The sequence below is a fragment of the Aptenodytes forsteri genome, unplaced genomic scaffold (genome assembly GCF_000699145.1).
Source record: "Aptenodytes forsteri isolate BGI_AS27 unplaced genomic scaffold, ASM69914v1 Scaffold62, whole genome shotgun sequence".
In the NCBI taxonomy this organism is placed as follows: Eukaryota; Metazoa; Chordata; class Aves; order Sphenisciformes; family Spheniscidae; genus Aptenodytes; species Aptenodytes forsteri.
Window position 1 is genome coordinate 2,096,577 of NW_008794595.1, and position 26,071 is coordinate 2,122,647.

Here is a 26,071-nt window from a genome sequence, read left to right on the forward strand (position 1 = left end):
AACTTGATAGAGAATAGAAGTAAGAGGGAATTAAAGCATTTGGAATGAAAGTATTTCGAAGCTGTCAAATCCTTGAAATAAAGAAATGGCTAGAGTACTTGAGACAAAATGCAAACATCTGATAGTGTGAAATTTGACACCAAGAAATCCCCCAGATAATGAATTTGTTAGGTGTCTCTTTTTTACTTCCTACCACAGGATATGAAATAGCATTGCTGTCAAATTGGCTGAGATTTGGGGATAGAAGGTGCGGGATTCTTATTTTCCTCTCATTTAAAACTTCTATTCCAGTTACAGAAGGGAAGAGTTTGTATCCCTTCCCCAAATGCAGCTGTGTATGTGTACAGTGATGTAACAAAACATTTCTCAAAGTCTACTTACTCTATTCTTTGTGTGGAAATGTCTTATCAGTTAGCCGGCTACCCTTCAAAAGATAAATACCTCTTTTGGAGTCTAAATTTTAAATTTCCTCGTTATTTTCAAGATGGCCAAATACAGCATATTTGTACACATTTGAAAAAAAATTGCTATTCCCATTGCTTAAGTAACTTTAAGATGCCAAGATGTTAACTAAATTTCAATTATCCCAAATAAGCTGCAGCAAAACACCAGATTCATACATCATTGTGATCCTTTCAAATACTGTCATGTCAGAGATACTTTCCATCCTCAGTGTTCACAATGCCTTTTTCAGATACATTCTTTCTGAGTGGTACCAGTTAACCCTGAGACTCACCTGTACACATACTTGCTTATTTAAGTATTTCCCAAGTGTCATGCCATGAGTTACTGGACAATGTTATCAATAGCTTTTGTCATTTATGGTAATAAAATAGATAAATATTTTTAAGTATTTACGTTCGCTTACACAAACAGCAGTAAATATCTGCTTTTCAAATAGCATTGTTCGTATGTTTGAATGAAAACAAGGTAACCATTATCGCTTCCTAATAGCAACTTCTCGTTTTTCTTCTGTTGCTTGAGCTTTTTATTTTTACACTACCTTTATGAGTTTCTGTTAGTGCTACTAAAAGTTAATGATAAGTATTGTATCCCAGTCTCTGAAACTATAGTTAAGAGAAAACTTTCCATTGTGCTAAATTGTCTTGAAAATAAATTATTGTGGGAAAGTATGATTTTTCTCTCATTGCTTGAACTGCTTAGTACAGTAGGCAAGCATGCTGTCAGCATCAAATAAATGTATGTAGTATATCAATAAGTCTCTTGAAAGAGAGAAAAAAAAAGTGAAGTACAAATACCTCTCTGTAAACAAGTTAAGTGTTTTTTTCTGTCTAAATGAGTGATCTCTGCATTACCTGTGGCCTAAGTCCATTTAAATATTTGAAAATCTTTTGATAAAGCTCTTAAATTTCAGATTCTTAAAAAGCAACCTTCTGGGCCATACAGCCTAGTATTACACACAATTTATAATTGCAGTGAATATTCATCACTCATCGTACCATGGCAGTTCTTCCTTCCCAATTACTTTCTCTCACGTTTCAATTTCATGTTCATTAAGACATTCGTCAGAAGCTGCCAAGAGGTTCTAGCTTTGTAATGTAGTTTAAAAGGAGATTGAAAGGAGAACAAAGCAGTAGGAAGCAAAGTAGCATTCAGCGGGGGAGAATAAAAATGTCAGTCTGAATCATGAATATTGAGGTACCGTAGAAATCTTGAGATTTAGCTTTCCCAGTAATTGATTACCTTAATATTTGCATATAAGGAAAGCAAGTATGATGGAAAAGGTCAGTGCCATGGTGTAAGGTCTTATAAGGTTACAGGGAGCTGTTTTCCCTAAGCTTGTTCGCGCTAGTCTCAGGCAAGACCCTGCTTCGACATTTGCTGTAGCAGAGATTTGGCTAGTGATTAATAGCTATGAGGATGGTGTATATTTGCAGAGCCCTACCCACAATGCTATACGTTTTGTAGATTTAACAAATGTTGCAGTCTTTATAGAGGCCATACTTTACAGGCCTTTTTATCACCAAATAAAAAGAATTTTGAGAAATCCCAGCTCTGTTTGTTTCCTCCAGGCATCACTAAACTTGTAGATGTGTCAGAAGAGAGCATACCAGGACAGGAACCAAATGAAACCTGAGTCATATCCTTATTCAAGGGAGTCATCCAAGGACAGTTTGAGATTGTCTTTGCTTAGAGAAAAACAATAAAAGCTGTTTAGTGTCTCTTGTTAAAACAGAGAAGAGCAAATGACTAATGGGAGTGCTGTATCAAAGGTGTAACAGAAAAAAAAAGCTTTTGACGCCCAGTAAAAAGGGGGCATATTGTTCTACGCTTGCACAAGGTTAATGGATGCTTTGACTTACCCATTCATTCTAAATTCTAGAGGTCATCTCTAGGATATAGTCTTGTAAACTACTAGGAGGTAAGCTAAAGTATGGACTTGCACAGACTGGACGGCTAAGCCATAATTGTCTGCGTGCATATATATCCTGCAGCAAATGGATACTGCTCTTTCATTCAGTTTGAATGAGTAACATTTGATTAAATGAAAGAGGGGTAGAACTACTTTGCCGCAGGGTAAGAGCAGTCTGGGCACTTTACCATGGAGCAATTAAGGTCTGGAAGTTCAGATCTGGATTGTTTTATGGCAGATTATTTGTCAGGCCAACCAGCTGCCAGGCGAACATACATGGCTCACCAGAACAATTAATCCAGCCTTTGACCTCCTAAACAAGGCAAGAGAGAAATCAAGGAGCAGTTTATCAATTAACGCTCTCTAAAGAGATGGACAGAATTTCTTTAGGTGAAATATATGAGCAGAGAACAAAGATTTTCTAATGAAAAGAATAAGAATTTGTCATTTTTTACCAGCATTTTTTCCTGTAACATCTGATTACTGTTACAGCATCAGTATTAACATGCTGAACATCACTTGTTTCAGAAATAAGCATTTTAAGCTTATGATAAGGCAATTTCTAATGGCCTCTAATGCCTTAAAGAGCAACTGTGTTTTCCATTCCCTTTTGACCAGTGGTGGATGTCTATAGCCTTGGAAGAAAACACATCCTTCCCATCTTCCTCCTCTCTGCCACCTCCACCTCCTCCAGTTCACAAAATGCAAACTCCATATGGACAGGAAAGAGAGATATCTGCCTGATGCTAATTAACTGGAATGTACTGGCTAAATGCATGTGGACCAGGCCAGATTTTTTTATTTAAAAAGCCAACTACAATGAGCATTTTGCCTGATTAGAGTTACCAGCCATGCCGTCAGTTTGTGCCTTAAAGCATACGGAAGCTCACTAGTTATTCTTAGTCATACGAGAGCCTGTTCATTTTCTGAAATTACTCGACATACGGCTTCATCATCCTCACACAACTGTTGTCAGGATTCTTGCTATGGCATCTTTTCTCTACGGTTTATTGCTTCCGTCCTCTTTCTGCACAACTCTGGAGAAGCCAGAGCCTATAGAAGTATCCTAAGGCACTACTGTTGTATCTAGTAATCAAAGAAAGAAGGTGTGTTAGAAGAAAAGGTATCAGTTTCAAGCTTTATTCTTGTTCTCCCCTTTCTTTTTATAACTCTTGTCATACCAGTCTTCACAACTTGACTTCCAAATTTATCACCAGTCTCGCCAAGCCCTAGGTACAGATGCTCCCACCCTTCCACATCTTCCCTTTTGCCCAGTGTGAGGCTCATCCAGCTTGCTGGCAGTCTGCACCCATCCTGCCCCACTGCCGTATGCACATGCTGGCTCAACCCACTCCCCAACGTTCCTGAATGCATCTGGGACAAGAGAGCGTGCTTGGGACAAGGCAAAGGAACAAGAAGTTGCAAAGGAGTAGCCTTAATTCTTCAGGATGCTTTCTCAATCTCTCCAAGATACTTATGAGTCACATAATCAAATGATTTGCTTAGGAAAAAATGCACATAATTAGTTTTGAGCAAATTAACTTTTAAAACTAATAACAGAGAACCCGTTTACTGTAGGGAGATAAAGCTGTTACAATCACTGTAATTTTCACAGGCTTCCATTAAGTACTGAGCTAGTTAATTTGCATCTAGGTACAACTTATGGTTGCCTACTGAAGGCTACAGGATCTGACTACAAAGCTAGCTAGATAGCCAGGCAACTAGCCTGGACTAGTTTCAGTGCTGTCTCGGCTATGTTGCTATCTTGAAGTAGCTTCTTGAATTCTAGCCTAGGTATACCTATCTGAGCTGCCACCATGTCAGTGTTAATTACAGGTATAATCTGAGAGAAAGAGGTCAGTGCTACCTTAGAGTTTTAATTGCCTCCTTTCTCCTGTTCAAAAGTATTCATTTGCTCCCAGAAAGACCCATGCCTTCCAGGACACAGAACCTGCCCGCTGTTCGCCTGATCCAGTAAATTTCTATATTGGTCTGTTGCAGTGTCCATCAGCCAAGGACAAGATGAAGTAGGGTCTATCATATGGGAGTATTATCACAGTGTCTACATTTCCATTATAAATCCTATTTATAACTGCGTCACAAGTATTTGTTCCATGTTGAAATTCAGCTAACAAGGTCTGTACTGTGAGAACTTTCCTTACAGTGCTAATTTTCACTAGAGCATGCTGATTTATTTTGAAAGGATTTTATTATACTAGTGAAGGCTTAAATTATGTTGAAAAAGGTTAGGTTTCTCATGTTATTTTTTTAACATGTGATATGGGTTACATTAGCACATCTCTACAGCTGTGCTGGTTACAGTGCCTTGTACTGCTTGTCCATAAGCAGTTAGCGCTTGCTGTGGGCTTTTTTGCTGTTGTTTTTATAGGAAATGGGGAGCGAGAGATGTATTCCAGAGGAAAGGGTAGAACATTAGAGAAAAATAATATTCGCAGCTGCATTCTACGTTTGTCAAGGCCAGAGAAATAGATGGCTAATATACACGGCATTTTATTCCAAGAAAGTCTGCAAGACTTAAGACTTACGTAGAAGTATAGAGAGTGTAGAGAGAGATCTGAAAAAGAAAGATGTTATTCAGATTATAGACCTGAGTAATACAGAGTAATGTAGTATTGTTCAGTATGATGTAGAAGATCATGGGTCGAAGTTGGAGGAGATGACAATTTCTACCTATTAGTCTTGTAACAGTTATTCACTCAGATCATAATCTGAACAGGAGTCAAACCTGGAACTGAAACACAGCCAGCATGGAACTGGAAGTTGAATTTTTTTGTATGGTGAGATTAAACAGCATGAAGATTGTAAAAAGAGAAGGTAGAAGGACCAAGAACAGAGTAATCTGAGATTATCTTCCTTGAAAGTGTAGTTAAAAAGTGAAAGAAAAATGGGAGGGGAAATAGAAGGATAAATCACAGAAGTTAACAGAGGAGAATTGTTGCAGAAGAGAATGGCCAGCTGTGTCAAAGGAGGATGAGAGTAGAGTACTGATACTGAGATATCACTAAGAAATCAGCAGAGTATCCTCAAAATGTATCAGATGAAGAGCAGAAGGTATTTTGTCAGGGGCAATTGCCAAACTGAAGAGTATGGGATAGATTGGGAAAGAGCAGCAGCAAATGGGTATTGCAAACTTAGAAATTAGAAATGAAAACTTAGAGCACAGAGGTGAAGGGGGAGAAATGACACTGTGTGAGGTCAGAATGGTAAGTGGCAAGATGAGAGGTTTCTCTTAAAATACAAAAGATCAAGAATATGTTGGGAAAGAAGCCAGAATAGGATGGAAGACTAAGCAGATCACATGCCCTCGTTTTACCAGAATTAAATTGATTGTTGTATTTCTGTAGTTCTGGCATTTGCAGTGCAGCAGTCAGTTCTGTTAGCCGAGTTCAGACTCTTAAGCTTCTTAATTGATTCCATTGCTAGATATAAGAAATTAATTTTGCTACAAGTGCAATGCAGCTTAATGAAAACTGTTTCTGAATATTGAAAAATGCTGGATTAACCCTCTACCTTCCAAGAAAATTCATAAACCCATATATTTTAAAAGCAGTAAATTTGGGGTCTCTTTAATTTACTTGTGCTTTTGCATCTTTCAAGTTCATAATTTCAAGTGGTTTTTCTATAAACACAAGGGGATAAAGGAAACTTCTAAAAAAATGAAGTCTAACGTTATCATATAATGATGAATCCCTTTGAAATATCTAGAGTTTAAGTAAAGGCAGTAAAGCATATCTAAATCTGTGACTACAATCAGTGGAGTCTAAAACTGTCTAGTTATTTCCATGTTCCTTTGCCCATCTGAATCATTCAAATGTAATTTTGGTTGTTTGGTGACATGCATATATTTCATGCCTTCCCAGTATTGAGCCTTATTGGCACATATTCCACAGGCGTAAGAAGTGCTGACATCTAGAACCCAAGCCCTGGGTGCATATCCTAGGGTCTGCTTTTTTTTTTTGAGTGGTAGAGTGGAAAGGTGTTCAGAGAAAAACAGTGCAGGCACTGTTTCTTTGACAAATAAGGATTTTAAAAGAGCCAAAAGTTAGAGGGCTTTGGCAACAATTTCACTCAGTTATTAAATTTACTAAAGAGCAATACCACTGTATTGAAAAGCATCTGACAGCTGTGAATGATAATTTTCTCCTCCTCCTAAAATCTCTAAATCATGTAATTTTGTGGTTGTTTCAAGTTGCTTGTGGAAGTGGTTGCAGTTTTATTCTGAAGCTGTTTGATCCATATCAGCAGAGCAACCACTATAATTTCAGTAATTTCTAATATCTATGTAAACCTGCATATGTGGACAGATGGACCAGGAGCTTGTGGGTTGGTTTGTGTAAGAAATTTTGTTTAAAATTGTTCTCAGTCTATGATATCAAATTCTGCAAAGACAGTCAAATGCAAGGAAGAAAAAACTGCTGCTTCCTCCATACTTGTTATGTGGCCCAAGAGGCAATGTATCCGATACAACTTTGACGGTCTATTACCAGTCTCTCACTGGGAACTGGGATGCTTATGTTAAAAGTTTTGATGTGGAATAGAAAGGCAAACCCATGAGTGCTATGCAAGAGGAGAGAATATACTAGGAGAACAATGAACAATAACTATTAAAAGCCATAAGTATTCTGTTTTTAATGTAAAGCATGACTGCCAAACTAGTTTCAGTTTTGATCCTGAACTTCATCAAATAGAGTGTATTTTCCTGTTTAGCTAAAAGACAAGACATGACACTTACTAATCTATAATGTTTTCAAAAGGAGAATCAAATGTGTTTAGATAGTTTTCCTGTCTGATTCCAATAGGAATACTAGACGTTGTTGATGAGGAAAAAAAAAAAAAAGGAAGTGAAAAATGGCAGGGAGACAGAAGCCTACTAAAATGAAAAGGAATTTGGTAGTCATCTCATCTGAGTCTTCACTAATGACTAGCCAAATATCATGGGTGATGTGTTGCATATTTGTATAATATGGTGAACAGCATTTTATTTAAATCAGCAGGTAATAGTAAAGTGGTATGTTGCAAACACAAGCCGGAACAGAGAAAAACAAAGTTCTCAATAACATTCCACATATAGCTGAAAGTAAGTGCTACCATTTACAGCAGTGATCACTCACCAAATGCAAGCTAGTTCGCAGAATTATCAGACCCAGTAGTTAAACTGAAGACAGAGACTTGCTCCTCAGAAGTGCTACGAGAAGTCCTTAAGAGCTGACAGACTTCGCCAGTTGGAGATGAGATGTGAACCTGCTCCTGGTGAGGTCAGTTGCCAAACTCCCATGGAGCAGGGTGATAGCCACGCACTTGAAATGTGATACGGCAGGAGAAGCAGCTAATACTCTGCCAGACTGTATATACAGAAGCAGCATGTCATGGAGAAGAAGGGTAATGGTCCCTTCTCTGCATAATCCCAGTGACGCTGAATCTGAAATATTGTGTCTAACTTTGGACATCATCATATCAGAAAGATGCGGACGTGCTGGGAGAAATGTAAAGAAGTATGGATTCTACTGGGTAAAGGCAGCTATTATGCCACGTTAACAGTCTCTTTATATATATAAAATTCATCTTTTCAGAGAATATGCAGTTGTGATGAGAACAGAATTATAGCCTTTCACTTCTGGCCATCCTTTACGATAGATATAAAGGAGCTTAAAGAACATTACTGCTGCAGTTATCATTTGCTAAATTTTCCAGTGGATTTTTTTCTAGTTTTCAGAAAAATGTTCCCATGATCAGAGGTTCATGTACTGTTCTTAATAATAGCAGTAGAACATCCACTGACGCTAGGCTTCAGTCTCCCTCATGCCCCAGTGCAGCTTGGCTGAAGTAAATTAGGCTTTAGATTTTCTGTGCAAAAGCTAAAAGCTTACCTTCTCAGTTATCTTATATTAAGCAGCCTGCAGGCTTAGAAGCATTCAAGTAGATTATAGTACATGTGTTATTTAGCTGGGAGCATTCACATTAAATACAATGCGTGTATCTTATCTAGCCTGGAAAAAATGAAGCCTGTCCTATATACAGGAGCCATATGCAACACTATATAATCTTGCAGATATTTTTTTAAGTTCTGTCAGTATTCATCAACAGAGAGTTAGAGTAAGTAAAGCAAGCCGTAATTAAGATTGCTGGTCATGAGCAATTTCTGTGTCCATAAGCTGATGGCTGCATGGCACTCATAGGGCCATCTATCATGTAGGGTAAATCTGCTACATTTTTCTGATGGTAATGAATCCAAAAGAATAAGGGCCTACACCCTGTAATCTACTATGCAGATACAATTATGAATTTTGTACCCTGTTTCACAAATGTCACGGCTACTTCAGTCACCTACTAAAGCAGTCACAGAAGTGGAGCAGAGATTGGATTTACAGTCAGAATAAATACATTCTGCTTAGTGCTGACTGCAGGCAGTTTTTGAGATTCATTAGTCTATTCTTTCCTGCCTTCAGATCTTTCAGGGTGTGTATGTCTGCTCTATAATGATGCATTTAGAAACCTTTTGAGGAAGAAAATCTTACTTTAGGGATTCTTTCGTCCTTAAAGATTTTAAATTATTTGTTGGAGAATACAAAAAATGAAAAGTACAAAAATACAGTTTATGTATTATCTTCAGGTATGTTAATGGTAGGACGACTCAATTTCAGATTTGGAGGAATTGATTGGAAAGGAGAGAAGAGGCAGTCTGGTTTTCGTACAGATAGGAATTGCACTAACATCCCTGTTTTCTCATCCTACTGCTAGACTCACAAGTTTGTGATGTTGCATATGATTTGGATCATTTGGTGGAAGTCCGTTTCCTTTTTTGTTGTCATTGCTGTTGCTAGCATCTCCTGTTCGTGTGCTTGAGTAGATGTTTCAATATTTTCAAGAAGTTTCTTGCAGCGCTGTGAGATAACATAATGCCATATACTTTTCAACAAATACCTGTGTGAAATGCAGAGAGGCTAGCAGTAAAGTAGTCAATTCACAGGCCACACCGATAGCTCTCTTGTGCTGTGTAAACATCAGAGCAGAGTAAACACAGAGGCGTGAAGAACTAGCCTTGGGTTTGGCCAAAGTGTATGCATGTCCCTGTATGTGTGGCTAGTAAATAAGTAACTCGGCACTCTTGATCTTTGTCTAGTCCCTTACAGGAAGTGTTTGATGTGTGTTTTTAGAAGGCCCCGTCATTTTCATTGATGTCAAAACCAGGAAAATAAAGTACTGGCAGATATTTTAAAGATGGTAGATAAATATTCTAGCAAAACTACTTGGAAGTTGTTTATGATACTGCGCAAAACTGCTTCCTGAGCAGAGATAAAGAAAGTAGTTGAGAGGGCAAACTTGATACACAAGAATTTGTATGTTTGGAGTTCTTCTGCACGAGACAGTAAGCAATTTCTACCAGCGATTACCTATTGTAGGTGCTTATCTTTACTTAGCAAGAGGGAAGGTTGCATTTAAGGCTGCATTAAAACCTGCTTGTATTCAGTGATGCTACCTTTTAAAGTTAGTCCTAGGTGGAAGATTTGTGTATTCTAACTTTTACATCGCGGAATGATGATGTGGCTTTGTCAGGTTGTGGCAATAATATCACATTATGTGCTCTCTCTGTCTTATATTTTTAGGTCATGTCGGTAGTACGTGGTTTGAAGTTCAGCAGGCTGCCAGATCAAATCACAACAGTTCCATAAAATAAATACATGTAGGCATCATTCTCCATGACATTCATGGATCTAGTGAGTGAGTAACTGTTGGCACATGCTAGTTTCAGTGTTGCCTCCAGTGCAGTAGGAGAAGAAAGGCTACCAGGAGTAGTGCTTAAGGAAGCAGCAATGCTAACAGCAGATTGAGAAGCCCTAGAAGTCTAAGCTGGAGAAAATTTCAGTGAAGGAAAGGTATTTTCAAGGGGGGATGAGGAGGAAATGAGGAGTTGGGAATAAGAGTGAATTAAGAAAGATTACAAAGCATCCCAAAGGGTAAACATTATATTTTAGAGTATTTTTGGATTATGCAAAACATGGTCTTCTCCCTCTTGTTTACCTTGTAGTTTGCTTTCCTAGGCAGCCTTGGTACTTCCATGCTAGTGGTAGTAAGTCCAGAAAAAAAAAAAAGTATTGTAAGGCAGACAAATGGAATTTAAAAGTTGATCCAGGCAAGACTTTTGATTTGCCCCTTGCTAGGGAAGCTGTTCACTAGTGTTTAGAATGTTGATCATGCCCCACCAAAATGCAGTTGCCATCAGAGGCTAAAACTTAAAGCAGGCATCCAGACTTGGGTTTCTTTTAAATCTCACCAGATAGTGTCAAGAATCCCTTCCATTTCAATTCTTCTCTTTTGTGACATGCTTTATTTTTAAACTTTAGCAAATGTGTGGGGTTTTTTTTCTGTAAAGCATTCTCAAGTACAGTTAAGGAGAGCCATTATTCCAGCTGGCATAACCAACTTTAGATGCAGCCAAAACAGGGCAACAGGGCCTACATATGTCATTTTGAATTAAGGAATTATTAAATATATGCATCACTAGAAGTAGGGCATTTCTTTCTAGGGAAATCCCACCTCCAACTTGGCAATCAAGTCAGGTTCCCACTTACTGTCGGGGGGCCAGAAATCTTACATACCTTGCTGCACATTGACCCAACCATGAAGTAGCTGCACCGTTCCATGTCCTATTGCTGGGGCACTATATCCATCAGAAGGGTACTGCAGACATCTGGCGTGATAACTTCTTAAACTACCATATCTAAGTCAGGCAGAAATGATCTTTCAGAGCCCTATGCCTCTTTAAGCACCTTGCATTATATCCATCAATTTCTCTATGGCTATAATCCTCACCCCTTAATTTCCAGCCCCATTCAGTCCCAGTTCAGTCTGCCAAGATGGCAGACAGGGCTGCCAAACATTACTAAAACCATAACCATATCTCTGCTCCGCTGAGTTCATCAACATATTTTACACATAACATTGCACAGCTCTCCATTCATTTGGGCTGAATTCAAGCCAGCAGCCTAGCAGTTAAAAGCTTTTTTTTTCCCTATTATCAGTATAACCTTCAGAAAAAATAAGAATAAAACAGAGGAAGTACTAATGACATTAGTTATAGTTCTTCCCCCCCTACACATCTCCACAATGAAGCAATAGTGAAAAAACCTGTCTTTCTAAAATTTACTGAATATAGTTATTTGCAGTTTCGTAATGACTCATCGAATCACTTCTTTTAGCAGACTGATAAACGATTTTTATTTCCTTCACCTACAGTTACCATCCTGAATGCTGAGAAATTATTATAAAATAGATGTCCTATCCTGAAAAATCCTAACATAAGAGCATTTTGGATGCTTGCAGGAAAAAAGATCCCGTATTAATTGATATTAATGGGTCACCAGGCTTTCCACGTTTTATTAATGTCATCAGAATAGCAAATAAATCTTATTATGAGAGCATAGATATTGTTGCCAACAGTGATACTTTAGAGAACCATTGATCACATCAGAAGATAACAAACCAGATGGTTTTCACCGGCTTATTTCTTGAACATTATATAGAAATGTGTAGTACCAACACCAAACTACATCTTTTCCTTTTTTAGTACAGTGCATTTAAACACAAAAGACTTCAGCTTTTGCTTCAACAATATCGTGCCCTGGATTTGTACTAGGATATAACGTGCGGTAATAAACTTACTCATCATTTACTATTTCCTTCTCCCGATCTTTGAATTCTGATTCAGTAGACAGTTCTCAGCTTCTCCAGGAAGATGACATTTATGAAGATATGTGACAAACTTACAGCTGAGGTGCTGTGTTGGCTTTTGATTACTCAGAAGACTTGCACTCCATTCCTAGATTTGACAAAGGCTTCCTGTGCAACTTTAGGCTATCACTTTACCAAAGATTTAGCAAAGCTTTGAGCATGACAGTGCTTTACTGACAACTGACCACTGAATTCAGAGAGATTATCCAGATGAAGCATGCGGTTTGGGTCATGATTTCCCTTTGTTTTAGCTCCCCCATCTGTAAAATGGGCTATTGGTATAACCTTTTTGCTATCCTTTGTATTGTACTTAGATTGTGAACTTCTCAGAGCAGGAATTCTCTCTTTTTTATAGAAGTGTTCAGTAGTTTGGTAAAAAGGTGCCTCTAATCTTGGAAGGTTTGCATATAGACTGCAATGTCCTGATTGAGCATATAGCTTTGATCGTGTCACCATTACCCCACAGACAATCGGTAAACCTTGCAGTGAAGATTGAGAGTCTTTCCGCTAACAATGCATATGAGTAAACAAAATTAGGGAGTGAAGTATCTACTTCATGGGTGGAATTTATCTATAGGTGCAACATAAATTTTCTTGTAATCACAAAATTATAATGTCATTTGTTACCTGGGTTGCTCTTTATACAGCACTATATATTTGATAACTCTTTATGTAGCACTAAAGATAGTTAGGTTACATCACATAATGTGTACTCAAGTTTAAAAAGCAGAAATAAGCGCATGCTTACCTAATAATTACTTCTAATATACTTTGAATTTGAATCACATTGTTTCAGGATCAACAGTACTTTAAATATTATATTCTGTAACTATTATATTCTAGAGCCTGCATTAGTGGCATTGCAATCTTTTTTTGCTTTCAAAAGACTAATAAAATTGTAATATGAAATGCTTGTTTTTCCTGAATTGTAAGAATGGTAAGGCTGTGGGGACAAAAGAGTGGAAGAAGTATCATGAAGAAATTATAAGATGTTTATAAAATTATGATAAAGTTGGGGGGGGGGTTCATAAGGAGAAGCTGTTGGGGTTTGTTTTTTTTCTTTTTTACTGTAAAATTGCACAGAGTAAGAGCCTAAATGCTATTTCCATATATTAAGAAGGGGATTTTGCCATGTTTTTCATTTTCCTCTGAAAAACATATAGAGAGGACATGTCTGAAGAACAAAATCGGTCTCTACAGTAAAGAACACGTCAACCTCTAGGTTTTAAATATAGTTTTGCAAGTTATGATGACCTAATTAAGCACAGTCTCATTGGTAATGCCAGGTAATTCCCAAATTAGCATTTTTGCACAGGGTATATGATTACAGCACCTTCCATCCAAATCACTTTTAACTGATTTAAAGGTTGTGGCTGGGCCTTCACAAATTGGAGGGGCGTAAGGGGAAAGAGGAGCCTCACTTCTTGTGCAGCAGCCAACCAGTTTACAACTGGGAGTACTGATCCACCATGGGGACCGGAGACACACAGGTGACAAGGCTGCTAGAGTCCTACAGCCCGTGCTTACCTATAGGGACTTACAGGAACCTACTTCAGTCACGTATGAGTCCAGGGCTGCAGGAATAGGCATCTTCTGTCACAGTATGGTGAGAGGCTCTCATCTGTATTGCATAGTGTCTCAAGCTTAGCTCAGAGAAACCTACTCTCCCAAAACTTTCTTGCTGCTCCCAGAGAGTGGAGTTCCTAGTGGAGTCCTAGTGGAGTTTCTCACAACATTCCCTCTAAGAAGGAATGCATCTGGCACCGTGAAAATGTTTCCTGTGGAAATTGTTTGTTGATATCAATAGAATTCCCTGTCTTAAACAATTTTGGTTCAGAGAAAAGCTTTTAAACCTGAGTGTCCACTGCATACTTTCTTTTTACATGTGGAGCAAGTAAGATGTTACAATGTGTCCAAAGTCGTACAGGAGTACATGGAAAGTTGCAAAAGAGTAGGATGCAGTGGATTAATTCTTAAAGAAAATAGTACTATACAGAATTAAAATGTACTAGAATATAGTATATTTTAGTTTGCATAGTACTATTTTTAATTCAATATTCTAGTATATTTTAATTCTGTAAATTACTAACTACTCTGTTACTTTATAATATTAGAAAAGTACAGCAGTGTTCTTGTATTACTTGAAAATGCATTGTCCTGCAGTCCTGCCACAAAACATAAGAATTTTTTATTTGGTTTATGTGTCACTACAGAAGTCCTTTTTGCCAGTTAAAAGAAGTATTAACTTAATAATTTTGAGAATATAGAAATCATTATACTAAAATGAGGCAAAAGCTCATTAAATTATGGAAATGAGATTTATGGCAGGTTACTCGGTTATGCATATTGACTATGGAATTCAGAATTGCTCCTTGAAGGATCACTGTCCCTGCTGTAAGGAATCCTTTGGCACTTCCTGAGCTCATCCTCATTCAGTCCCACCCTTTTCCTGTGTCATCATCTTTTCTCTTTCGCAAAGAGACCAAAATACGTGAAACTGGCTGGATTGAATAGGCAGGAGTATGACCTGAAGCTCGTAAATATAAAGATATATCTGCACCTTTTTCCTCACTTTCCTAGGTGCATTCTGCAGTCCCTCTCAAGCTTCAGATTTCATCCTCAGCTGATAAGGCACAAGGTCTCTTCTTAGCCTTCTTCAGAAACACTGGCTGCGTTTACAGTGTCCTGCAAGATGACATTTTCAGACACTGCTTGAGCCACAGTTCTGAAAAACAGCCTCGTGCTGCCGATATGTACACCTCACTAGGCCATGGAGGAAAGCATGCGGCTGTCACCTCTCTGAAAATGCTGTGGCAGAACCAGGGCACCCTTCTGTTCTCATTTACAGGGCTGGCCATGCTGTCACATCACTTACTGGAGCCCTTCCAGGAGGAAGGACATGTTACACAAGAACTCCACAAGAAATTCTAGATTTAGAACAACTATGAGTGTGCAACCAAACCAAAGCTTCCCTCACCCCACAGCCATCAATGAAATGCTGTTCAAGCAGACCAGCAGACAGTATGAGACTCTACATGCATACATCGCACACATCCACACAGTCCTTTGGTTTTCAGAGGCTATTCCCCCCAAATACTGGCTAACTCACACTTTAATGGTGCCATCCAGCTGCTGGCATCACAACAGCTGTGTGAGCCAAAACCGCCCCATGGCTGACCTTCAGCCATCAAAGGTGCATCAATTTTGAACTAACGGTAGCAGGGCCAGCATGTCATCATAATAAAATACACAGGTTCATCCACAAAGAAAGCTTATCTTTACTTGGTTAGAAAACATTTCTTGGTTCTGCTTTCCAGACCAGGTTCTCCTTAGGCACTCAGACATATCATGTCTAGGAACATATCTACTGGTTGCTTGAACTGCAAACTGAAGAACAGAACTCCGTGTTTATTTCCTAGACAGATAATCCTACCTTACCTTCTTCCCACCCTCAAATCCTATTCTCCTCCTCATTAATATCAGGCAGCTGAGAAATCTTGTAGGATCAGATGTTAGTGACTCCCTTTCCGAATTCCCTTGGCCCTGGTTCCTTTAAACTCATGCTGTAGAGTGCTGTTATGCTGAAGAAAAAGGACTCTGTTGCCCATGTCTGTAGTGTTAGATAATGCCTTTAACGAAGGGGACAAGGTAAGTCCTGACGAGTATTCTTTGTCCTCAGAAGGGAGTGGGAACAGTGTTCTTGCTGCTTGGAGTCGGTGGTTCAGACAGGTGCATAATCTGATTGTAGTGAATACAGTGAACAGACGTAAAAAAAGTCCTTGGACAATCTCCAAAGCTAACTTCAGCATAGAGCCAAGAATTTGAGTGTTGGAAAGACCTGCCTGGCAAGACTGGAAGCAAGGGATGTATCTCCACTAGCCATATGTGATGTACTGGGGGGTGGGAGGGAGGGCTGCTGTGTTATGTTAAGGCAATTGCTGAATGTCTGGTCAGACACCCTCAGACGTTACTTGGATGCAGATGGCTACAGCTTTCTCTGGTGAGGCTCAGTGTCACTTAGCATCAAATATTGCCAAATACCCAGTAAAATATGGCATTGTTAGCCTGTTGACACTTAACTTCTTTGGGAAGCTCCAGTTAAAGATGATACTTTTGTTCTGGTTTAAGTTTTTTGTTTTTCACTCTACCGCTCTCTCGTGGAGACATGGGCAGCCGAGACCTGGCTCCCTTCTTGTTTCAGAAATTCCAACACAGTTTGGAGGTCTCAGGAGGAGATAGAGTCCCTCTGGCCAGCCTTGGGAGGCTTTTAGTTGATCGTAGGAAACAGTGGAGAGGGGTGACATTCCTGAGGCCCAGATGTGTTCCTTATGAAAGTGCCTTCAGTCTGTCAAGTGCCGTCAGATATTAGTAAAAGTCGTATCTTTACATATATTGGGCTATATGTCACAGGCTGTGAATTTTCTAGGTAGGTGAGGAACAGATCAGGTGCCATTTGAGCAGCATTGTAAAGCTGAAGAGATGGTATTCCAATTGGGATGCTTTCACCGCAGCAGTCATAAGGAGCAAGCTAATGTGAATGTGGATGTGTCCATAATAAACAATCATTGCAATTTGACAGCTCCACGGCTTGGGCTTAAAGGTTAGGCAGAGCTCTTTTAGCTATCCTTTTCTCTTTACACCCCTAATTATATCCCATGTGAAAAGAGAAGGAAACCAAAGTTTATTCATGTTAAAACCCTCAGCATTACCTTATGCATCTCAGCAAAGATGGAAGGAAATCCCCTACATGATGGAGAATTCTGTGAATGGTGATCGTAACTGTAACTTTATATATGGCAACTTTTAATTTGTGTTGTGCTGCCTTTCCCTTTTACCAGGAAGATTATTAAAAACCAGAAGAACCAAGCCTCTAGTCCTCTCCCTCTGCGCAGGCTTAACTCCTCAGAGCTTCCTCCTTAAATGTCGTTTGAGAACAAATCCTGGCTTGTCTACGTCCAGCCTTCTTTCTCAACACCTCCCTATTTCCACCCCTGGTTTTCAGAGATGCCAAAAACGTTGTGATTTTCCGGCTCAAAAGACATTGCATGCCAAGTCATTCTTTTTCTCAGCAATACTTACTTACCAGATGACTCAGTAACGTCCGAAATCTTCATGCTGCTCTTCCTTTCCTCTCATCTTAGCACTGTGTAGTGATGCATATGCTTCTGGCATCTGTAAAAACACTGTATCTGCCTAACACAGTTAGAGCCGCCTTTAAACTCAAAAGCAGAAAAATGTGTGCAGACATTCTTCTCTGGGCACAGAATTTCTCTATGACATAAAACACAGATAAGCCTCACTTACAGAAGGTAAAAAAAATCAAAGGAAAGTAGTGGTGCTAGCAAAGATAGAAGTGGAGAAACAGTTGCAATGTATTCGGCAGAAGCTGTTATTGAACATACAGAAAGATGGTTGCAGTTCTTTGTTCACAGAGCTCCCCAGCTTCTGACTTCACCTGACCCTGGAATCTGGGATGTGGCCTCTAGGAAGAAAAACAGAAAATGCTGCCCACAATACAGACAGATTTATAACAATTTTGTTTCTTCAACAGAGTGTTTGCTCAAGTCTTAGCATTGAACTGTTAAATCAGACAACCAAATCCTGGAGCAAAGCATCTCAGCCAGCTTGTCTTTATGTAAACAGCTGCACAGAAAAGCACCTTGATAAGTGAGTCCTAGTGGTGAATGTGCTCATGGGTGTTTAGCTAGGATTTGGGGGGGAGGATATTCTTCATACTGGCTGCTCTGTAAGTATTTCCCTAGTGAATGTGAGAGAATTTGTCTTCCTAGCTTCTAAGTAGAATTGTGTTACCCACTAGAGTGGTTAACCTGGATCTTCATATGGTAAGTGATCAGATTAGGAAGACAAAGCCAGTGTGAGAGAGTTCAAGGCACATATATATGTATATAAGACAAGCTAACATGCACACAAAGGGGAAAAAAAAGTGATTCAAGCCCTATTTCCTGTAGGTTATAAGGGCAGAAGAGACGTTTCATTCTGATGGTTAATTACTTCCATGTCAAACAGATACTATAATCATGAGGGCAGAAGTTAAATAGATTAGGGTAATTAAGCAAAACATACCTCAAAACATGCCTCTCAGAAAGAGAAAGAATGATGGATAAGTAAGGTAAGTCGGTCTTCAGTCCCTCAGACTTCACTCAGAGACAATTTATGTCCTGTGACCCTTTGCAAAGCTGAAGACATAAAGTGACTGAACCAAATTAGTAAGTAGTCCCAACAATTACCAAAAAGTACAGTAACTTCAACTACTGAGCGATTTAGAGTAAATCACTACGGATGTCAGTGAATTTTTGGTAACACCCGCCAGCATTTTAGCAAGGCTGTCCAGTCTGACGTCCCAATGCAATAGTTTTACTGTGAAGTCTTATTTTTGTTTTAATCATAATATTTCTATTACACTATTTTTCAGGCCCTGATTATATCAAACAAAAATTTCAAGAAGGAATGGAGGTGAAAGAAAAACCTGAAGAAAAAGTTCAGGAAAAACCACCTACCCCAAAAGAGTCACCTCACTTTTATCGAAAAGGTACTACACCCCCTCGAACCCCAGAAGCAAGTCCAAGGCATAGTCCTCCTCTTTCTTCTGAGCCTTCTCCTTCAAAACAACTGAAAAGGCAAAGCTCCACTTCTGGGGCAAGACTCAGTCAAGAAAAAAAGCTTTTAGCCACGGAGAATATAACACCCACAATTAACAAGCCTTTATATTCAAAAGCACCAATGAAGGAGGAAGTAGCTGTGAAACACCAGCCAAAGTTTTCAGCCCATCACAATCCCATCAGCACAGAGAATGGGGAGCTGCATGGTCACTACCATGGCTATTATGTAAAAATCAATCCAACAGTGCTTCCACAGGAGCTCAGGGAAGAAGATGAGTATGTCAACCCACCACCGTCAACACTTGCACAGATACCACCCTCACAGAAGCCAAGTCCTGCTAGATCTGGGGGTAAGCCAGATGCCAAAGAAAACAAACCTGACACAAAAATTAAGAAACCAGAATTTGCTGCACCAAAGAACCCAGCTAATAACGAGTCACATTCAGCAGTGGAAAAAGAAGTAGAAAACAGCTCGGTGAGTACTGCAAGAAACCTTTTCACTTTCACTGCCCTTTTGCCTCCTAGTGCTGAGCTTTGCAACCTAAAGACAGGCAAAGCTCACTTCTGTCAAATCTTCATCTGGATTCAGTCTGCTAGCTAGAACCCACTACACCAGACTGGAGTGAGGAACAAATATTCCAGTCCTTTATATTATTCTTTTTGAAAACTGGGAAGGGATAGGTGATAGCCAGATACTGACAGACTTTTGAAACATGGATTCCTATTGCATTCATAAACACAAAAGTGTGTTAGTGTGTGTATTAGTGTGTGTATGTGTATATATGTGTGTTGTGTGTGCATGTAGGTACATATTTGCAGATATACCTATATATATATTAGCCTCCCCCCCCCCCCCCAACCACTACGGGGTGCCGTACTTCAGTGGATAATTGGGCAGTACTGGGAGTTACACTCATGCTCTTCCCCAAAGGTCTACTGTTGACTACTGTTGGAGACAGGATGCTGGCCTGTGGTCTGACCGTTGTACTTCAGTGGATAATTGGGCAGTACTGGGAGTTACACTCATGCTCTTCCCCAAAGGTCTACTGTTGACTACTGTTGGAGACAGGATGCTGGCCTGTGGTCTGACCCAGTCCAGACAGTCTCCCATTTTCATTTTCTTCTCTGTGTTGACTATAGGCTCTAAAAACAGGCAATTTGCATCAAAATATGAACTGTTTTAAAAAGCATACTTCTAACAATGCTTGCATTTTACAGTGACATGAAAAATTTTACTTTCTTTTTCATCAGGAAATGAAGAAGGAGTTTTAAAACTATACACTCAGATCAGTGTGAATCTGAATCTCATTATTATTTAGAAATAATAGAACTATCAATAGTTATGCCGAAAAGGAGAGATGACTAATAGCATTGCTATTCCATGTTAGAAGAAAAAGCCAGGTTATCGAATTCAGACTCTCTGATGACAATAAAATTATTTCTGGGCCAAGAGAAACTCGGGAAAATGTTAGTTGTAGATCCTAAAGTTAATCTTTAGCCAATGAAGAGGTCTAGATAATTGTCATAATGTTTCTTTTTTATAAGCATTGTTTCTTTGAATCATTTTTGGTACTCCAGTAGAAAAAAAATGGTGTCATTGTTGATGGGATAAACAGAACAACCCATTTAATGAGATCCAGATAGCCTAGCACAGAGCTCAGGCAAAACAGTTGAATAATTGACACCAGACTTCATTAATAAAGAATTCAAAAATAAAGAGGTGTAAGAATTTCCAACTAACATGCATTGTAAAAGATCTTGTCAAACAAGGTTGACATCTTCAGGTGTGACAGAGGAATCATATCCTCAATCAAGAAGGTCACTTGATTGGCTTTTACACAGTTATTTATTCTGACAAGGAAGCCAGAATAATGCAAAAGCCAAATGTCACATTAAAATATTTTTTTAAAAACTGACTGATGGTTCTCAAAAAGTAATTAGCAAAACATCAGTACTTTAGTATTATTCTGGTGAGGTCATTCTTGGATTAATTCTGCTGCTGTATTTTATTAACATTCTTATTAATGACATGGAAGAGGACATAAAAGTATTACCCATGAAGTTTACAGAAGACACAGAGACCAGGAAACTGATAAATAATGAAGACAACGGATCACAAATACAAGCTGATCCAAATCACCTGCTAAGAAAGATGCAAGTATAATTATCCATGTGCAGGACAGCAAAATGTAAGATTGTATATTGAAAGACAGTTAGTAGAGCCTGGCCATGCAGGATCGGAACTGGAAAAGGTTGGTGGATCAGGAGCAAGAGAGGCAACTGAACATGAGCTCCCAGTCTGCTGCTGTTGTTCAGAGATGTTAATATAATCCTTAGATTTATCAACAGGAAAGATTAAGCAAGTGAGTACATGGGAGTCTGTTTTATCTGGTTTTGGCACTGGTGCAACCACTTCTGGAATAAATACAGTGTCCATAAATCAGGGATTTAAAATGAAAAAAAACCTTAAGGGAAAGTCCCACGAAGAGCTGCAAGAATGATTAAAACATATCTTAGAATGAAAGATTCAAGGCAAAAAAATCTGACACATTAAATCACTTTCTGTAAGTACACTTTATAAAATAGTTTCCCAAGCTAACAGGCAAATGTGTAAGAAGGTCCAACAGCTGGACAGATTTAGATAAAAGTTTGTTTTAAGTTGCTTTTAATGATATTAATTAAATGTAACATCAGTTTTCAGATGCCGAGTTTTTGGAGCCATCACTGAATAGTTCAATAATGAGCATTTTGCCAAGATGATATCCTCTAGTTCAGCAGGAAGCTTATATTCTGTTTTATGCGGATCAAAGTAGATGTTCACAGTGGTTTTGTAATCTGCAAATCTGTATTACAGCTGATATGAGCCCTCTAACCTTTCAAATGTCACAGATATGACTCCTATGTAGGGTAACACAAAGCTGTCAGGCTTGTAAATGTTGAGTGAGCATGCACAGAATTTTATCCTGAATTGGAATTTTTTGTTCAGCTCTGGTGAAAATAAGTGTCTAGAAATAGTCCTTATTTTTCCTACATTCCATCCAAACCATGTAACGGTTTGGAGCTGGGGGAGTCTTCACCTTAAGAAACCAAGTAGGGCACCTAAACAGCAGTTTATTGACCTTCTAGAATAATCAGGATAAGGACCATGAACCTATAGCCTGTTATCAGGAAAGGTGGAAAAGTGATGAGATATTGTACATTAGCTGCTGTTTGTTTACTGATATTACAAGTCATCTGGGAACAGTCCATCTGCTTCATTTCGAGCCCCCTAATTGCATTATTCTTATTACCAGCGCTTCAATAAGGAAGGAAGGTAGAGTTTAGGAACTCACTTTTAATATAACGGCATTTTAAGATATATGTAGATGTATACATACACCAGATGTATCTGGTTTTTTTCCAAGATGTCTTCCATATGTATCTATAAATTTGTCCTTATAGAATAAATTTCCTACATGCTTATTTCTTTACAATGCTGAAATGAGTAAAAATCCTAAAACAATTAAAGCAGAAAGGAGTAGTAGCCTACTGGCCTAGCAGACTGAGGGAGAGAATTAGTACAGAATGGCTGTTAACATTGCCTGGAGACTTTTCTTTTTAATTTTTAGTATCACCTTTCAACTTCAGAAGAACAGTAGCCTGTTCTGCAGTGCTCCTGGACTGCGCTTGATAGTGTGCTGGAGTTACGCAGTGGCTAACCTAAGAGTGCACAGTTACTGAGGAGAAGCCAGATTAGTGTACTTCTCTTTATCCCAAACACTTCTGAATGTTGAGAGACTTCAGAATTCTAGGGCTGCATTGCGGAATTATTTTGTTATAGTCAGTAATAGTAATTGCTTTATAGTCATCCTGACAAATGATTTTGTTGCGGTTTGAAAGTAAATCTGCCTTAGATCCTTCATAAAAGTTTAAAAATATATTTGTTAGGGAATATAAAGAGAAAAGAATTCTCACTCTCACGAAAAGAGAAACATGGTTTTGGAATGCAGAAATGAATCTGTAACATTTATTGAGCACTTTCATGAGATGATCCGAAAGCGCTGTATAAAACTGTGCTCTGCTTTTTCCAAGTTTCCAGTGATAATGCATTAAGAACATAGATACAGAATGTAAGACTTTCAGTTCTTCCTTCCATGTATCTAAATCAAAGCCATTTCTCACATCTGAATGAAACATAGACTTCAATTTGGATTAAGAACTTTAAACAACTTTATTTACAGAAGAGTGTGCAGCAGCTGTTTTAGTAATCAAATTCACGTTTCATATTTTCTGTGAACCTGTTACATCCTTAAGAATGTCATTGAATATCATCTGCACAATAAGTTAGTTATAGGAACAGTATTGATTCTCTAGATACCCCCATTTGTGGCATTATATAAGCATGTACTTCTTATGCCACAAAATAAATGTGTTTCTCTATGTGCTTATTTTCTAATGTTCAAAAATCAAAGTTTAAAATCATTTCAGAGCTCATAAGAAAGAGTCATAGTTTTATCAAGGTGAAAACATGCATAAAGCACAATGACAAAGTCACCGTTCATCAGCTGCTCCAAAATAGCTCTCTGTTTGCAGACGTTTACCCTAACAAATGAGAGGTAAATCACCCTTTTTTCACTGAGAATTAGGCACCTTCAAATTACCTTATATTTACCACAGTGTGAAGTGTACGCAGAGACACTTGACCACAAACCAGTACTAACTGTTGTTTCTAATTGCTCGTTAGCAGCCTCTAGCCCCAGCATCAGCGTGCATGCTGCTATCCCACCTTGAATATGAGCTAATTTGAGATTGTCTTGGATTTGGGTTGGAAGTAGGATTGAATTGCAAAAAATACCATCGTAGTGTACGTTCATGAATACACATTTTATTTGCCTGATAATGTGTCCATGTGTTGCCCTAGGTCAGGTACAAGCCCAGGCACAAGTGTTCTACTACATTGTCATTTTTTTGTTTTGTAGGTAAAGATTTTTAAGGCACACAGAATGTTTAGCCTGGTTTTTACCTGTATCTAAAATCATTATGTTTTGCTGAATGTTACTCAGTGTGCTTCTACTCTCGTCTCTTTGTTCACTTAACATCCAGTTAGTAAGGGATATAACTACCATGATGTTAGAAAAATAGATCAGTATTTGCCTGATCTCAAAAAAAACCTCTGAGCAAGAACTTTATGCTAAATGTAATGGACATTCCTAACGCAATGGGATTACAAGACTAGTCTTAATACTTCCTGGCACTACATTTTAGGAAAATAACTTTCTTCCCTCCCCAAATGAAAGCTAATCGTATGGTTATATTTTTAACTACCTAAGTGTCTGACTTACTAGAAGCTGAAAGGGCAGTTTTTAAGCAGGACTGGAGTTTTTCTACTACAGCTTCTATATTGCACCTGTTCTAGTCACTCTTGGACTGTTCAGACTAATTTTGGCTTTTGCTATTTTAAGCCCTCGCAGGACACTAAAGTCTTATTTATGGTATTTGTCTTAAAGCATTAAATGCTCCTTTCATAGGTGTCTACAAAACAGGTAGTAGTTTATTGCATAATAACCATGTGCTCCACAAATACTGTTTGATCTTTTTTTAGTATATCAGGAAATTCTGCTTTGGGCTAAAAGTTCTCGTTATCAGAAGAGGAAACAAAATGCACATAGCAGGCCAAAGGAGATGAGGTGTACTTCTTAGGATAAAGCTTAGACTCATTATCATAAACAGATAACACATTTTTCTTTGATCTTCATATAAAAGAGACAGCCCAGTTCTTAAGGTGTCACTTTGTTCTGTCTTTGTAGATGAGATTTCTTGATTCAGACCATAGCCGCTAGGCTTTTCAGCCTAATTTATCTAATGTTATGGTGGTGAGATTGTTATACCTAACCTGACTGACAGATGCATCAATAGAGAAGTCCCCTCCCCCTCCACCAAGCTTAATTCTGTAAGACTGTGCCCTAATGATACCGACTTGCTGTTTGAGCTGCAGTCCCAACTTGCCATTCAGCCAAAAGCTGTCTTGCAGCTATCAGGATGCTGTTTCAGGATATCTTTCAGGTAATGAATGAATTCCTGGCTCCTGTGAAGTTCCCATAGGTCCAAATTTTTCGTCAGTAGTAGTAAATCAACTTGATTTCTATGGATGTTATTTTCAAATATGCAAAGCATTAGACGGCCAAATCCCGGTGAATTTTAATGGTATTAGGCAATGATCTCCTTCACAGTTCCTTGCAATTCCTGGTGCAGTTTAACTGTAAAATCTTTAGGTGGGATCCCAAACTATAAAGGAGCTATTGACCTGATTTTGATCACACAGGGAGTCCCTATTAGAATCATAGAATGGTTTGGGTTGGAAGGGACATTTAAAGATCATCTACTCCATCCCCCCTGCCACATCTTTCACTAGAACAGGTTGCTCAAAGCCCCGTCCAACCTGACCTTGAACACTTCCAATGATGGGGCATCCACAACTTCTCTGGGCAACCTGTTGCAGTGTCTCAGCACCAGAGAGAAAGATGCTGAATCCAAATCTTAGCGGAAATTAATAGTGTAATCACACTTCCTATAGAGAGAGACGTAACATTAGCATGTATCTACTATTCTTGTTTGTCATGAGATTCTGGAATTTTTTTTGCAAAAGAAGAAGTCATTAAATGGAAAGTTCACTCTAAGGGCATTGACACTGACATTCCAAAACGGCAAAAGTGAGAGATTCTCAAAGTAGCTGTTGTTTCAAGTAAAACGTGTTTTATTGCTCAACGTCTTCCAATATGGCTTTCATGCATAAATCTCACAATTGCCAGATGCATTTGGTGGGAATCCTGACGGGAGCTTGGATTTCCTTCACAGTAGAAAAGCATAGAAGTACCCAAGCTAGCACAATTGTGACCGTGCCAGAAGGAGAAAGAAGAAATTAACCTTGAGTTACACACTACTACAGCAAGGCTGCTTACAGTGCTGTGGTCAGAAACGTAACCATATCTGGAGTCATCCTTTCCTTTTATGGCTGTTCTCTGTCACCAAGTGTCTCGTATTCTTTGGCACATAGTGGCTCACTTCCGGTAAGAAGGAAGGAACATGGTTCCACTTCTGTTCTGTGACCCGCCGGTTAAAACATACCACTGGTAAGTGGGAACTTGTTATGCAAAATCTCTTTGACTAAGGTGACCTTAAACCTAGTCTTCAATTTCCTAGTGAATATTTTATACCTCCTGCCATTAAGCAAAATGCAAATGTTGCTGCCAATACCATTACCCCTATGGCAACATTAAACTAGCATCCCGATAGTCTCAGTCGTTGTTTGAACTTGAGCACCTAGTCCCTCAGCATGTGAACAGATACC

The 26,071-nt window shown here is 38.7% G+C and overlaps 1 protein-coding gene across 4 annotated transcripts in view; it reads left to right on the forward strand.

The window, feature by feature from the left end:
• Window positions 1–26,071, forward strand: part of JPH1 (junctophilin 1) — an 86,553-nt gene that overhangs the window by 55,250 nt on the left and 5,232 nt on the right. For all 4 annotated transcript variants that reach the window (XM_009272639.2, XM_009272642.2, XM_009272641.2 and 1 more), the window contains exon 3: window positions 18,558–19,219. In XM_009272639.2, the coding sequence (XP_009270914.1) occupies window positions 18,558–19,219 (662 nt within the window). The remainder of the gene's footprint in view (window positions 1–18,557; window positions 19,220–26,071) is intronic.